At 34.2% G+C, this 14,567-nt stretch overlaps 2 protein-coding genes across 2 annotated transcripts in view; one reads left to right on the top strand and one right to left on the bottom strand.

Annotated features, from left to right (window-relative positions):
• The window catches only part of LOC136031341 (dnaJ homolog subfamily C member 25 homolog), a 44,540-nt gene extending 40,570 nt beyond the window's left edge, over positions 1–3,970 (top strand). The window contains exon 6 of the mRNA XM_065710828.1: positions 3,724–3,970. Within this exon, the coding sequence (XP_065566900.1) occupies positions 3,724–3,840 (117 nt within the window). The 3' untranslated portion in view covers positions 3,841–3,970. The remainder of the gene's footprint in view (positions 1–3,723) is intronic.
• An 842-nt stretch (positions 3,971–4,812) lies between these two features.
• LOC136031340 (uncharacterized) lies at positions 4,813–12,620 on the bottom strand. The gene is made up of 3 exons (XM_065710826.1): positions 11,858–12,620; positions 9,064–9,223; positions 4,813–5,794 (listed from the first exon to the last, which is right to left on the bottom strand). Exons 1-3 carry the CDS (start codon positions 12,612–12,614, stop codon positions 5,665–5,667), a joined length of 1,047 nt encoding a protein of 348 aa, XP_065566898.1. The 5' UTR covers positions 12,615–12,620; the 3' UTR covers positions 4,813–5,664.
• Positions 12,621–14,567: the final 1,947 nt, after the last annotated feature.

Below are 14,567 nucleotides of genomic sequence, written 5' to 3'. Positions count from 1 at the left end.
TCACCCAATATTTTCTTGCTTCACACACACACATAGCGTTTTGCTGTCTGTAAACAAAGAATTTTCCGCCATTTCTAGGACCAGAACCGCTATATAGTCTAGTAATCTTTCTAGGAACAAAGGTTTGTTATTCTAGTAGCATGGCAAACAAAGGATGTTCCGGTATTTCCCAGGAAACAGAAGTATCGCGTAATCCATCATTAATTTTCTAGGAACAATGGATTCCCATTATTCTTCTAACAGAACCGAGTAATTCTCTATTGTTCCTGGGGGGTTTATTTTTTCACACCAGAAAACGAACAGTAATTACCGAATATAGATCGGTCTCTTGATATACAAATTGTTACTCTTGTTTTTCTGCCACATTGTGTGGAATTTAATGCGAAGCGATTAAGAATCCGAGGCTCACTTCACGTCAAACGGGGATTTCTTTATCTAAAAGCTCGGAATCAATTGATTAGTCGATAAATAAAATGTGTTTTGAAACCCATCCTACTTATACTCAATGCTTTCAACCTTTAAGAGTTTCTTATTTCAGTCATCAGATGATTTATGAAAAATATTAATGAGACTGGGGGAAGCGAATTTTTTTAACTCGTGACCTATCTAGATCATGTTTTTGTACCAGAAAATGGTGATGTGACAGTTTTTAGAAAAAAAAAAACATACTGCCACTTCCGAGAATAAAATTACAGATATATATATATATATATATATATATATATATATATATATATATATATATATATATATATATATATATATATATATATATATATATATATATATATATATATATTGCTCGTGTAATAAGATAGATTTTTGTGATGTACAATTTAGCGCTAACTTTGACAGGCAATCGGACAGATAAGAGGTCCAAATGAACAAAAATACGGAGAGGATAAAAATATTTTATTCACTGTTGAAATTTATAAGGATTTATAAATGTCAGCTTCCTTCCCCATATTTTTTTTTTTTTTTTTTTTTTTTTTTTTTTTGTACTGTCATTAATGTACAGGGCTGATTGAAAAACTGCAGGGCTTCAAAGGATATATGTAGCTTAATGCTTCAGAAATTCATCACATATTTAATTTAGTTGATATTGCTTTAGTTCCTCTATGGTTTGCAGAATCTAAGACCTTAATTATCGAGTATCTCAGTTTTGATGGTAAAATTATTCTTCTTAAATAGACTGAGCAAACATTGATTTTCGTAAAAAGTTTTGTGGCATATTTAATAACCTTGAAACCATAAAGAAACAGGAATACACTGGATAAACTTACGCTATGTCGAATTTGATTGTAGCACCATCAAATTAATCTAATTAGTGATAAAGTGTAAACTTATATTAAAAATTTGGTGTATTTTCTAAAACAAAATATACCTGACTTAAAAAGAAAAGGTGAATTCCCTGAAAAGTGCATGCGTTCAAAAAAAAAGAGTAGACCTTCAATGCTTCATATCTTATTTCCTTTTATTTTTCCCCATTTTTGTCTCCAAATATTTCTACTATGATATTATCATGATTTGTTTTTAAGATAAGTAATAGTAAAAAACATAAAAATTAAATTGCTTTTGTCCAGATGATATTTCACAAAAGAAGCTTTTTGATGGTGTAGGGTTCAAAATTTAGATTTAATATTAAAAATAATATCTTCATCACCCAGGTTACCTCCCCCCGCAAAAAAAAAACAATAAAAAGCTGCATCCAAAATTAAGATTAATAGTGGATTTTTTTAGTGGAATTTGTAATTGCCCTGGTGTATTTTTCCAAGAAAAACTTTTTCTTGTGCGTCGCCAAAATTTAGATTAATCATTAAAGTATGGAAAAGAAACTTTTATTGTCCAGATGACTTCTCCCCCCTTGCATTCGATTAGCATTCTCAAGAAAACAAACTTGTGTAAAGACAAGCTAAGTGCAGTACAAGCTTGGAAAGTGTTAACTATAAAGGGTAGCGGGGTTAATTATGTAAATTAATTATGTCTATCCTCATTCCATCCACCATTACTATTCGATTTTTTAAGCTACTGAAATCCGAGCAATCTGTACTGCCTCACCAGCTATCTCCTGATTGAGGGAGGCTTCTTCCAATTTAACAGACAGTTTAAAGATTCTTTTCTATTAGGGTAAATGTTTTTTTTTATTCAGGCTCTATCCCAGCGAAACCGTGAAGTACAAGGCTACACAATTTCTTTTAGATGTGTTTATTGAATCCAGCATGTTGGTTTTATAATTGAATACATTTTTTGTGGGTGTTTGTGTTTTCTTTAATAGCAAAATTCAAATTTAGCTAGTTCTATTTTTGAATTAATTAATTTTGTCACAAAACTCAAGATTCTCTTTTGGGTGAGCCCTTGCTATAATCTCTGCAAACAATCTCTTTCATACGCTGGCGCGGAAAAAATAATGACAGTCATGATCTGCTCGTTGCATAATACGATTTTCGACGGTTTATCTTTTTGGGATCGTAGAACCAACACCTCAACTTGTATGAATACAGTAATTTTATTCATAAGGCTATTAGTTTGTTGCAACTTCATCAATATAATTTTGGGGCTTTGTCCCACCCCAATTTCAGGTAAACCAATGCTTTTGTTGCATCTTTTGTGTAAAACCTTTCCGTCTGATTTTGCAAGGTCCGTACCCCCAACAGATTTTTTTTTCTGCATCAAGGCCTTCTTGGCTCAGAAATCATTCAAGTTCCAATCCGTTCGGCAATCCTTTAATTTTGAACCTGTTTTGTGCCTTTTTTGTGTAAAATAAATCGGTGGTGAATCAGGTGAGCGAGTGGTCTGTCATTTTCTCCCATTGTCCTTTGTCACCTAGGAGTCCGATGCCTTTTTGTCCTTACTGAAAATTAGGAGAAGAGAATACATATTTGACTTTCAGAATTTGAAAAATTTGGGAAGTTTTCCATGGGTGGGAGGGGATTATCCGGTTAGAATTTTCCACGGGGGAAAACCCGGCCCCCTCTTACAACAACCGTCAAGGGAAGGAAACAAAGCGCCTGATAATAGACGGCTGCAATCCTTTTACCCTCTACCGATTCATCAATCATTAAAAAAAATAAATGTACTCTCTCTCACCATACAATTTTCGCAAAGAAAATGTAAATATTAAACTATATTTCTTCATTTAAATAATCTTTCTTTATACTTTTTTTTCAACTAAACCGATGTGCTCAGCACCCTAATTGCCAGTCCGAATGCTATTCGAAATTTCCAGAGATAAATAACGGATGGTAAAGCCGGCACGTGTGGTGTCTCGATACTCAACTACGAAATCATCAGCATTCCTAATACCATATGAGATAAGGGCACTAGAAGAAACTGGCGGAAGGACATGTTATCTACATTAAAATCTCAGATAATCTGATCTCGAAGCATTGTTATACGAATATTAAGCTTGAATAGAAAAAAATAGAGTTTGAAGAGGGAAGTGATGGCCTCCCTAACATTTAAGCTAGCCGTGGATCAAACAGTTTTTAAGGAATAGCCCTTGTTAATAAAAACGGAAACTCACATTTTAAACACTTCCAGAATTGATTCTTTAGAGATTTTTTATTATTTAAAGATTTGTTGTTATGCTTTGTTTTTCTTTTGTCTTCTTCCACTGCTTTGTTTAAATTAAACCTCATTTTTTCTCACTCAGATTTTGTAAATGGAAGAGCAGTGTAGTCTAAAAGTTATTGTCTGTTTTTCATCTTTTTACCCTTATTTTAGGTATGGAAAGAAGAAAAGGACGAAGAGGCAAGACGAAAGCAGGCGGAGGACCCAAAATACAAAGCTTACAGACGATACATGAGGAAAGGCCCAAGCAGGATGTACTTTGATGATTAACAATACTCAATTTCGACTAGGCTATTAAAATTTAGGACTTTTTTTATTTCTGGTACTTATTTATATGTTACCCTTTAACTGGTGCTAAAGCTCACTCTTGTAGATTAAATTTTGTTTTGTTTGACTAAAATGGGAACTATAACTATTGGAGTTAGATTTGCTGGTTTTCTTTTGGAAAGAGTAACGATATGTTCCTCGATCATGTATCTAAGAAAAGTTAAAGATTTCACGCAAGTTTTCAGGGAGGCAATCGAAGCCTGTCTATCTAAAAGTCACTCTTAACAGAGTTACAGGAGGAACCTATCTCAGCCCCATTTATAATGCTCGTATTAATTCTAATTCTTGTATCGTCTTTCACAAATATTTCGCAGCCGAATAATAATGCCGACACTAACAATCGGGACAAATAAATCAGCTTGCATTCAAAAAAGCCATATACGAAATAAATTCAAAGCTGGAAGTTTGATCTGTCAATCACTTGGGTATTTTATACCGAATTCTGGGTATAAAATACCCAGAATTCTGGGTATAATTTTATACCTGTGAATTCTCCGGGTAGATTTTTTCTCTTTACGCTATAATGCCCTCAAGTAAAAGAGAAGACATGTTACCCACTCAGTATCAGTGTTAAAGGCTTAGTCCAAATGTGTTCCTTCAGGTGAAGCGAAATTACTGGGTAACCCCCTCCCTCTGACCCCGTATCAATCTGAAGAACTTGCTGACAATTGGAGAATTTGGGACTTAATGTGCTTTTTGAGACTTCGGGCATCCCCTTCCACAAAAGGCTTCATAAAACCAGCCCCCCCCCCGCCCCCAACGAAAGGCTCCATCGTCTCCATCCACCCCTAAAAAAACTGATGTGTAACCATGCCATACTGTGATGTTTTTTCTATTTTACTTTTTTAAAGAACTTGAATTGGACGATTTCATCAGTAATCTACTTGATGTCAGAAAACAAGAAGCTACAAGATGTTCAAAATGATAATTTTATTCCATAAAATTAATTTCAATACCAAGACTAAAAACAAAGAAAAAAAAAACACAAATAAATTATCCTAGCTCATAAAAATTTCAACTATGTATACATATAGTAAGTCAGTAATTATTTGTAGCATAATTATAGAATCCCTCACAACCAGAAACAACTCTTATTCCTAATGCTTATACATTTCTATATACATCTGTTTTGCCGACGTCAGATAATTTAAAAATGTTTATAAAATTCAAATTTATTTGCAATTTTTAGACTTGTAGCGGGGAATACGGTGAAACAGCCCTCAATGGAACACCCATAGAACTGCTTCTTTGAGTTTTTAGACTTTCTTTTGTGGCAAAACATTGATCGTAGAAAACAGACTCTTAATTCGAAGCGCAGAAAGAGATGCTAAATTCAGTAATATATGAAGAAATGTTTTTAGGACCGAGTGGGGATTACAAAATTTTCATAAGTTGCCTGTGCTTTTTTCATTCAATGTTTCAAGGTTTTTGTTCGAGTACATTTTAGTTAAGGCAAAGGGTATGTAGGTTGAGTTCCCGCTTCCTTTTTTTTAAACAAGATTGTACCCTTAAAAATCCATAAAAAATCTCCTTCTCTTGGCATTTTTAAAAACTTTTGCCAGCATACTTCCCCCAAAAAGTGTGTATCTACAATTCTGGTCGACTATTATCAAATTTATTAAGAAATTACTGACATCACCGGGAAAAATGTCTCTCGAATCACAAGTAACAATCTGAATTCTCACATTTCCACATGTAATCATATTTCGTCCTAATTTGTATTGTACCAACACCAGTCCCGTTAAACAGAGAATACGCATTGTGTTTTTAATTCAATCTGGAACATCCACTGTATAATTCTGTACAATTTGCTCCTGCTTTGCCCATCAACGCAGCATTCATATAGCCTTGAAAGCCGTACTCGTGACGATTATGTAGCAGATAGCTGAGTGGGACGCTAAAAAATAGAAATATATATTATCTTTAAGCATGCACAAGTCTGACTTTGGGTGTGAAATTATGTTTATTTGAGTTGAAAGCTTGAAACAAAAAAAAATTAACAAAAGTCTGTAATTCTAATAAGAAACTTGTCCATTTAAAGTTGCAATTTGTCTAATTGTCTTACAACTAATAATAGCAATGAATCATGTTAAGCTGGGAAAGTTTCTAATTTTTTAATGAATATACGACGGCTGCTATCTTGCAATATAAGAACAAAAATTGGCAACCAGCTTTTTGAAAATACTTGTTTAGCATTCATATATAAAAACTGAAAAATGAGGGATTCGTTGACATAACCATTGAGCCATGAAAACTGATATAAGGCCAATTGGACATAGTTTTATGTGACTTGTTGTCCTCTTTTCTGACAAGAAAGAAAGTCAATGGTCAATGCTAGTTTATTTTTATAAATGCCATTTTAAGCATTTGCCAAAGTCGCTCGGTGTAAGGAACGACGGAACCAAGTACCAAAGCCCGCTAATGAGAAAAGCGAATATTCACCCTCTATATCCGCTATGTATAACTATGGTTATAACTAGAATTGATCAGTTCAGACCCGATATGTAGATTCATTCCCAATAGTACCCATTCAAGGGCGGTACAGAATTAACATTGAGTTACACCAACGAAACTTGGACTCTCCCATTGGGATTTCTCTCCTCTCCACTCTTTTAATCAGTGCAACTTCTGATGTTCTGGGAAGGGGCGCTTACTCCAAAAGATAAATCTTGGATTATCCGCTGCACCCATTTTCACCATCATCACTGGTCATTTATCTCTCGTTACTTACTCATTTTTCCAGTGAAAAATTCTGTGATGAAACTCAAAACCTGTATTTTTAACGGAAACATTGAACTTTTTCCTTTCATTATTTTCAGCAGGTTGCAACTATTTATTTTCTAAATTCTTCAATTATTGATGATGGTGAGGAACTAGAATTTTTTAACTGGGATTAATGGGTGAGTGAGACGATAACGCCTTTTATCCTTATAAAATATTGTCAAGTTGGTTTTTTTATGATTCCATGAGGTATTACGTTGACTTACGCATCAGTGACTATTTTAAACTTGATACCCAAAAGACAGGGAACCGTACGTTACTGTTAATCATGGAACTTTTCTCACACCTCATTACCTCAAGTCATATGGGCACGTACCCCAAAGCTGTACATAATTGTCCTGGAACAAATGATGACCTTGCGAACAAAAGCTAGAATAAGGTCTAAGCTGGAAAAGTCAACGGACTGCAACTAAACTAGCAAACAAATGAAATCCATTTAATTTAAATGGATTATGGATAATTCATGAATTTTATTATTAACCTGTGAGATATAGTGACCTGTGAGTATCATCTCCTCTGACTTGCACACAGTGTACAAGTACGGACAAACAATTGTTATGAAATTAGCTATTCATCTTACTTGAAATTCCTTATTATTTGTGATTGTCATCGCTGCAATAAAAAATTCCGTGTAAAAAAACTTAATCATAAATAGCGAACTGCCATTTTCGCTTTTGTTTAGTTTTTTTTCTGCAAGTAACAATTTATTATACGAAATGAATTGCAGTTTTGATGAGACAACAACGTAAAGTAATGTTTTTTTTTTTTAATTTCGCTTCAAAAATAAGTGAATATAAACAGGTCACCCGTCCAAACATAAAAATGTCTATATGGCCCATGTGCCGCTTGGGAAACATGTTAAGAACACCGAACTATAAAGAACAAGCAGAATCTGGTGTTTTGCAAAAGGGTCGTTGCCCAGTTATACTGGTATGAAAAAACAAAACAAAATCCCTTCTTTGGATTTCTTAACATTTATTTTGTAAAGAAAGGGTTCTAAAACTAAATTGGAACGTAAGAAAAAATTCCATCACACAAACTTTTCATTTATATATATATATATATATTTATCTAGTTTTTCATGACATTTAGGTGTCTTGGAAATTCAAAAACGGTAATAAAGGAAGATGTCATGTGAAATGTTTTATTCTGACTTCAAAATATAATTATATTTTTTTTTAATATCAACAGCTTTTCCATAGTAATTGTATTCCTTTCTTTTGTTTGGAAGTTTTGAGCGTGATTCAACGCTCAAAACTTCAAATATAATAACCCAAATGCTGCGAACATTAGAAAACTGGATTACAGTCGAATAAGCTTTGAAACTTGTAAATCTGCATTAAATTTTTTTTTAACGAATATACTTTTTATGTTCTAAGTTCAGAACTCTAATTTCGTACGAAAAAAACTTCGGAAATAAGTACTAAAAAACAAGATAGGATAAAATTGTTTTCCTTTTCTGGTTTAGATTCATTACTCTTAAGTGTACACATTATTTGCAAAGGAATTCAAAGGAATATTTTCTCTCTCTCTCTACTAGCTCATATATTGCAGCCCTGAGATATAAGTGGAATTAATATATAATATCTGAAGTGTCTGTGGTTCTCTAAAGAAATAATTCTAAGTTTCTGCTGTAAAAGAGTGATGACACCTCAGTGTGTCGCGCGGATGTTATCTTTCTATTATTTTGAGGGTAGAATTCTTTGATAGCGAAAATATTAGTTGAATGACAAGATAAGTTGAAAGTTAGTCTTTTACTCTAATCCACTAAGTCAAAGAAGCACCAATGAAGGACCCTTGACAACAGCTACATAAGCATCGGTCCACATCGTTAGCTAACTTAGATGAGTGGGTTATCTGGTCTGCTTACTAAGTTTAGAACCAAAAAAGGCACTGATCCAACTATTAACACTGTTGGGAAGTATTTTGAAGCTTAGATAAAAATAAAAAGACAAGAGGCCTCTTTATAGTTCATCGTTCATTCCCTCTTGTAGTTGTTAGATTTTGTCTTTCTTCTTTTGCTTGGTTTGATTAATTCCAGACCTTTTCGTGGGTTGCTGCTACCGAGAGGCAACTCTGGGTCCCACGTTACCAACCAGAGATCAATATCACTGCGGCACTACAAGATTTATGGTTGTAACATTAGTAAATGCGCCTAATTTTATAGGTTTGATTAGATTTACCACTGTCTCGTCCTCTGCTCCCGATGGAGAATCATTGTCTTTTTACCTGAATATAAGGGAAAGATATAAAAGACGATTGCAGCATCTGGTGATTTTTTTCTCTCGTAAGCCAAAACGCGCCATTCTCTCGCCGATCGTGAAGATTTGCTAAATTTCAACCTACCAAATGATTAAATCCAAAACAAAACGAAATCTATCTTACCTTGAAAGATGTGCGGCCCATGTCCCCTGACCTCCACTTTCAGCTGCAATTCTGTTCATTCTGCATAGTGTTTCATAAGCACAGTATGGATTATCTGCCACTGCATCTTGTTGCCACAACTCATGGATCATACTTAACCAGGCTGGTCCGTCCAGTGTTACTAAAATTATTTAGTTGGTTTTTATATAAGACACAGTGAGATAAGCTGAGGAAAAAACTTGTATAATGAGAAATAGTCCCATTATGTCCTTGAAAACAAGAACGGATGATTTGCAAAGAAAAACTGAATAGAATCAACTCTTTCCCCCTGGTAGTAAAGCTTACTGATTTCTGGCACATTTATACTTCTTTTCGTAGCCTTAAGAGGGACAGCAAAGACACCTTGTTCCTTTAACAAAGGTCTTTCCTGGCAAGAGTACACATCAGATGATAATTTTTTATTTATTAAATAGTGGTTTGTTCTTAGCTTAAACCAAATCGCAAAAACGATAATTTTCAAAAATCTTAACCTGGGATAGTCGCTCCTCAAATAGTTCCTTGGTGTACTACTATTATTGTTTGTATAATTAAACTAAAGTTAAAGCTTAATTCTATTGACTCAATTAAATAGTAAGTCTATCGAAATTTCCCCATCAAATTGAAAAAAGGGTTTAGCAAACAAGCACTGGTGCTCGTGAAGGTCTTATGAAGTGTTAAAGCAGTTTGATAAATGCTAATCATGTAGTAGGCCCAACTTCAAACATGGATTGGTGAACAATACACTGAATAAGTAACTCCCAACTTGTAATACTTTGAGTATTTATCCCGGAATGTAATTTCTATGGGAAATCTGTAAGATTAGGAACAAGAAGGGATTGTAAAGGGGCAATCATCCCATCTTGAAGACTGAATTTTCATGCAAGGCCACCAACTTACTACCTAGTGCTACTGCTACTACAAACTTGTTACAGCGTTAAATCGCCAGAGGCCGATATACTGGCAAGTACTTATACTCCATTCCAGTTAATAGGTCATTTTTCATGTCATAATGGATCAGAATTTGGGAAAAGAGCCGGATGAGTCACGTGACATCAAAGGCATATGTTTTGTTGGGGAGTGAAATAGGAGTACCTGCAATGCTGAATGAAAATACATTACTCATTGGGTAGGAACAACTATTCACCCGAAATTTTTACTATTCTCAACCCAATACGAGCAAACGAAGGAAAATCAGGTATATAATTGAACAAGGAAATAGGTCGTATGAAAATAAAGGATGCCATTCCTCAGCTCAGCAGAAACATCTTAAGTAATGTGTGGGGGGGGGGAACTATTGCTATAAGAAATGGGTTTCAGAAGGCATGAATTTTGTCTTCACATACTTTTCTTTAAAATATTAAGAAAACAATCATGGTGTTTGCACTTATTGTGTTTTCTGGTTTTGAGGTTTAACGTATAAACTTACTACAGAACACCCAATTAGTAACTAAGACACCATACAAATTTTATGTTGCGCCAGTTCTTTAATAAGAGTTAGTTTTCTTTCGGTCTTTAAAACTTTTAGAGATTTTGAATCTACCTAAAAAAATTTTTACTCTGACTTATAACAAAAGATGAAAGCTATAGGGAAGACCTGAAAGTAGAGTAGCGAAAGCACGATGTGTTTTTGTTCTCGACGTAATACCTCAAACGAGGTATCCTTTTTCCATTTATCCCCATTTTCCCAAGGACTTGTCCCCATTTGAACGTTGATTTGTTCGTTTTTTTTGTTCTACTTATAGAAACGTATAGAAGAGCGCAAGCATTCGATCAAAGTAAAAATTTGAAGCATCTAAGGCAACAGTAACGAGTGCAGGAAAAAAGGGTGCAGAAGTTAGGATACGAAAAAAGAAAGATATGCCAGACTTCTATAGGAAAAGTATTAGGATAATTTTGGGATCAAAGCTTTAAATGAGGTACCAAAAGCAAGTCCATATGGATGAAGTCGTTCAATTCCGTTTAGTACATGTAACTTAGAAGAGGAGCTGAAGTAGATTTGGTGTTTTACTAGTAAAGCAATTGAATTTTATAGGAAATTTATCTTTTCCAGTCTTTCTTCCGTTCATTTAAATTTTATTGTTTTCTCTTCAATAAAAGAAGCGTCAAAGTTTTTTTTTTCACTATCTTGTGAAATATTGTGTCATAATAGACCATATTAAGCATAAATAAAATGTCAGGATCGTTTTTTTTTTACAAAGGAAGACAATTAACTCCTCTCCTCTACCCCACAAACCAAAATTCCATGGTTATTATATCATTTCTATATTTTTCCAAAATATGTCTTTTGATCAGTCTGTTTTTTTTTTCAGTGTTCAGACAAGTTTGCTCCCCCCCCCCCCTCTACCTTGATGTATAGCCTTTTAGAAATGAATTTCTGAGGCTCACCTGGGGACAAATTTCTGTACTTAAAGTCTATTTGGCTTATTGATGCGAATGTCTTGGACGTAAACGTACCTTAATTATTTCAAACGATGTGTTTATCGCCCAATTTAAGACAGTAAGTAACAAAAGAAAGCTTCGGACTCTGGCGTTAGTCTCTCGCATTTTTATCAAATGCCCGGTTAGCAAGGGCGTATCCAGGATTTTCATTTGGGAGAAGGGGAAAATTGTAAACAGAAAACTGTAGAAAAACTCATCAAGGAGGGGAGGGGTGTGTTCAAATCCGTAAAACTTCCCTCTTCCGTATACGGCCTTGATGAGATATGTTAAGGTAAATAAGCCTTAACATCCAAGAAGCAAATGTTTATTTTTTTTTTATAAATATAAGAGCTCCTACCATCATAGTAATCCATTTCAGATAAATCATTTTCCGCTACACCACTCCTTTTCTTTCTCGCAGCTGCTGCTGTTGTTGTTGTTCTAAGATATAAATAAAAGCCAAGGAGAGCCAGACCACCTAAGACTAACAGTTTAATCAACTTGTCATTTTCACTGCAACAGTCTCCATATCCACCCCCATAGTTGGAGCCATAGCTTGATCCACCACTACTACCATAGCTGGAACCACCGTAAGAGGAGCCACTAGATCCACCGCCGTAACTGGACCCATAGGTATTCGAAGCTCCATAGCTTCCTCCATATTCTTCAGTCCTTTTATTTGAACTAAGACCTAACTTACTGTTTTCGAGGTCATCATACCCAGAGTCATAGGTAGCAGCTGAAAGCTTCTCTTTTTTAAGCTGGTCAACCAGCATCATAAGGTAAGGATCGATTTGTTGCTTATTACCCCCAAAGCCAAAGCCTTTTAACAATGAACCAAGTCCACCCCCTTGCCGCTGTCGGCTTTCTTCGTTATCAGTAGCTTTAAGATCTTCTGCTGTGATACCCCTGTCTTCCTCAATAGCATCAACAGTTGAGTTGTAATCTAGTTCACTTTTGTCCGAACGGCGCATCCTGTTTCTCAAATCATAAGTTCCAAATGTTTGAATTACTCCCAAAAATACGCCCGTTAATACGGTTATTGATAACAGTAGTTTTTTCATTTCACTAATTAGATCTAACTTTATCACCATCAGCAGCAACACTGCAATCATGCATTGATCTACATCCAACACCACCTTGACTCCTCCCTAAATTCGACCAACGGTTTTATCTTAATTTAGTCGTTATAGTGCGAAACAAATGTGATTAAGTTTATAACTGACATATATAGTGGTAAGCCATATGGCATTTAAAATATGATTCACATCACAATTAGGAAAACTATTCAACGTAAACGAATTCCTATTTATTATTTAAGATGATTGAATTTTAATCAAACGATTTATTGTCTGAAAACTGGGACGGTTGAATCTAGGGCAGTATAGCAATGGTTTACTTCTATACTTACATTTGTTTATCGCATTTGACATTTTTTGGGGCAAAAATAATTGTCCCTGTTTTATCTAAAATTATAATTTGAAGCGAAATTTCTTTCTTTTTCGCTTTTCTGATAATAGAAGACGATACATTGTAATCTGCGATAATATAAAAAGAATTGAAGAGAAAATGGAACCATAATATTTTAATAATACATTTAATATTATTAAACAACGACTTTGATATTTATGTGAAAAAATCCTTTCTAATTAGTTAGGAAATTTTGTCATTTGCAAAGAAAGAACATAATACAAAAAAGAAAGAATTTGAACAGAAACGAAACGATAAAGAATTATTCTGAGAAGTAATTGAAGTTAAGTCTTTCTCTTCTGTTCTTTCTTACTGCTCTTTGTCAATGTAACCTTAATAATATTTGTCCGACAAAGGGCAATAAACACAATAAAGTATTTTTTACCACGTTTCCCCACAGTAAAGAAACGAGGGACAGTTCTTTCCTCCTGGAAGATCAAAATATGTGCGAACATGGATTTTGGAATATTCAAAATAATACGAGACTATTCCGACAAAATGAGCTCGCCTTCTGGAAAAAAAAACTGTTTATACGGCTGTGTCTGTTGATCCTACTTCTGACTTCGAAGAACTTCAGGCCAAAGATTCCAAGCCACAAAAAGACAGGAAATCTTTGGGAAAATTCTGCATTAGACATGACGTGTGTGAAGTTTTTCTATGGCCAAATAACTAGATGATAATCTAGTCAATGTATAACAAATTTTGGAATATCTAGAAACAACCAAATTTATTGTTGAGCAATCGATTCTATAGCTTTACTCTCCAGTTGTTTCCCCAAGTTAGTAATGCTAAAACATGGGTCCAAGACAACACCTTACCTATTATTTTAATTTTGAGAATAGACACACATCTTCGGTTAGGTCTTTAGCATATTTGATTGAGCTGTTCAGAGTTAAATATTCATATATAGCACGTCTTTTTCATTCGCACGTTTATTAGCATCAAAAAACTGTAATAAAAAGTAACTCGTGCTAATAGCAACCGAAAGTCTTAATAAATGAATTTTCGATAAGAGTATATACATCAAAAGAATTGGCTTTTTGTTTTGATTCCATATATCTAAAATTCATTAGGTTTAAAAGTATTCATCAAAAGCTAGGAGCCTTAAACATTTTGACGAATTTTGCAAAAACTTTGATCGAATGACGTTGATCTAGTAGTATCGTAAAAACAAACCCAGTAAAAACCGAGTTATTAGTGGAAATAACAAAAGTTTGACGTACACAGCTTAAGAATGTAAAAAGACGTTTAAACGAAAAAAGTAAGCACAATAAAAGAAGTCCAGCTCCTTTTTAAACCGTAATTTTTTTCACATCATTGCAGCAAAGAGCTCGTAAAATAAATAGTGATTGTTTCGCATTTGCTAAAAAATTTACACTTTCGGGTTATCCTGTTCTGACTAGCTAAAGGAGTAAATCTCTCGAAAAATATAGTTAAAAAACAACTTTTTTCGAAGAAAAATAGTTCTCCGTAATTTTATCGACAAGTGCTGTGTTCTTCTAGTCAGTAAAAAAAAAAGTATTCACCTACTAACGGAACAAACTTTTTTAGCGGTTTAGCCTGGGTAATGAGGACAATAACCAAGAAGAACTTAGCAT

Source organism: Artemia franciscana, chromosome 9 (assembly GCF_032884065.1).
Source record: "Artemia franciscana chromosome 9, ASM3288406v1, whole genome shotgun sequence".
In the NCBI taxonomy this organism is placed as follows: domain Eukaryota; kingdom Metazoa; phylum Arthropoda; class Branchiopoda; order Anostraca; family Artemiidae; genus Artemia; species Artemia franciscana.
The sequence above is the reverse complement of the archived record's forward strand: the minus strand, read 5'-3'. Positions and strand labels throughout refer to the sequence as shown.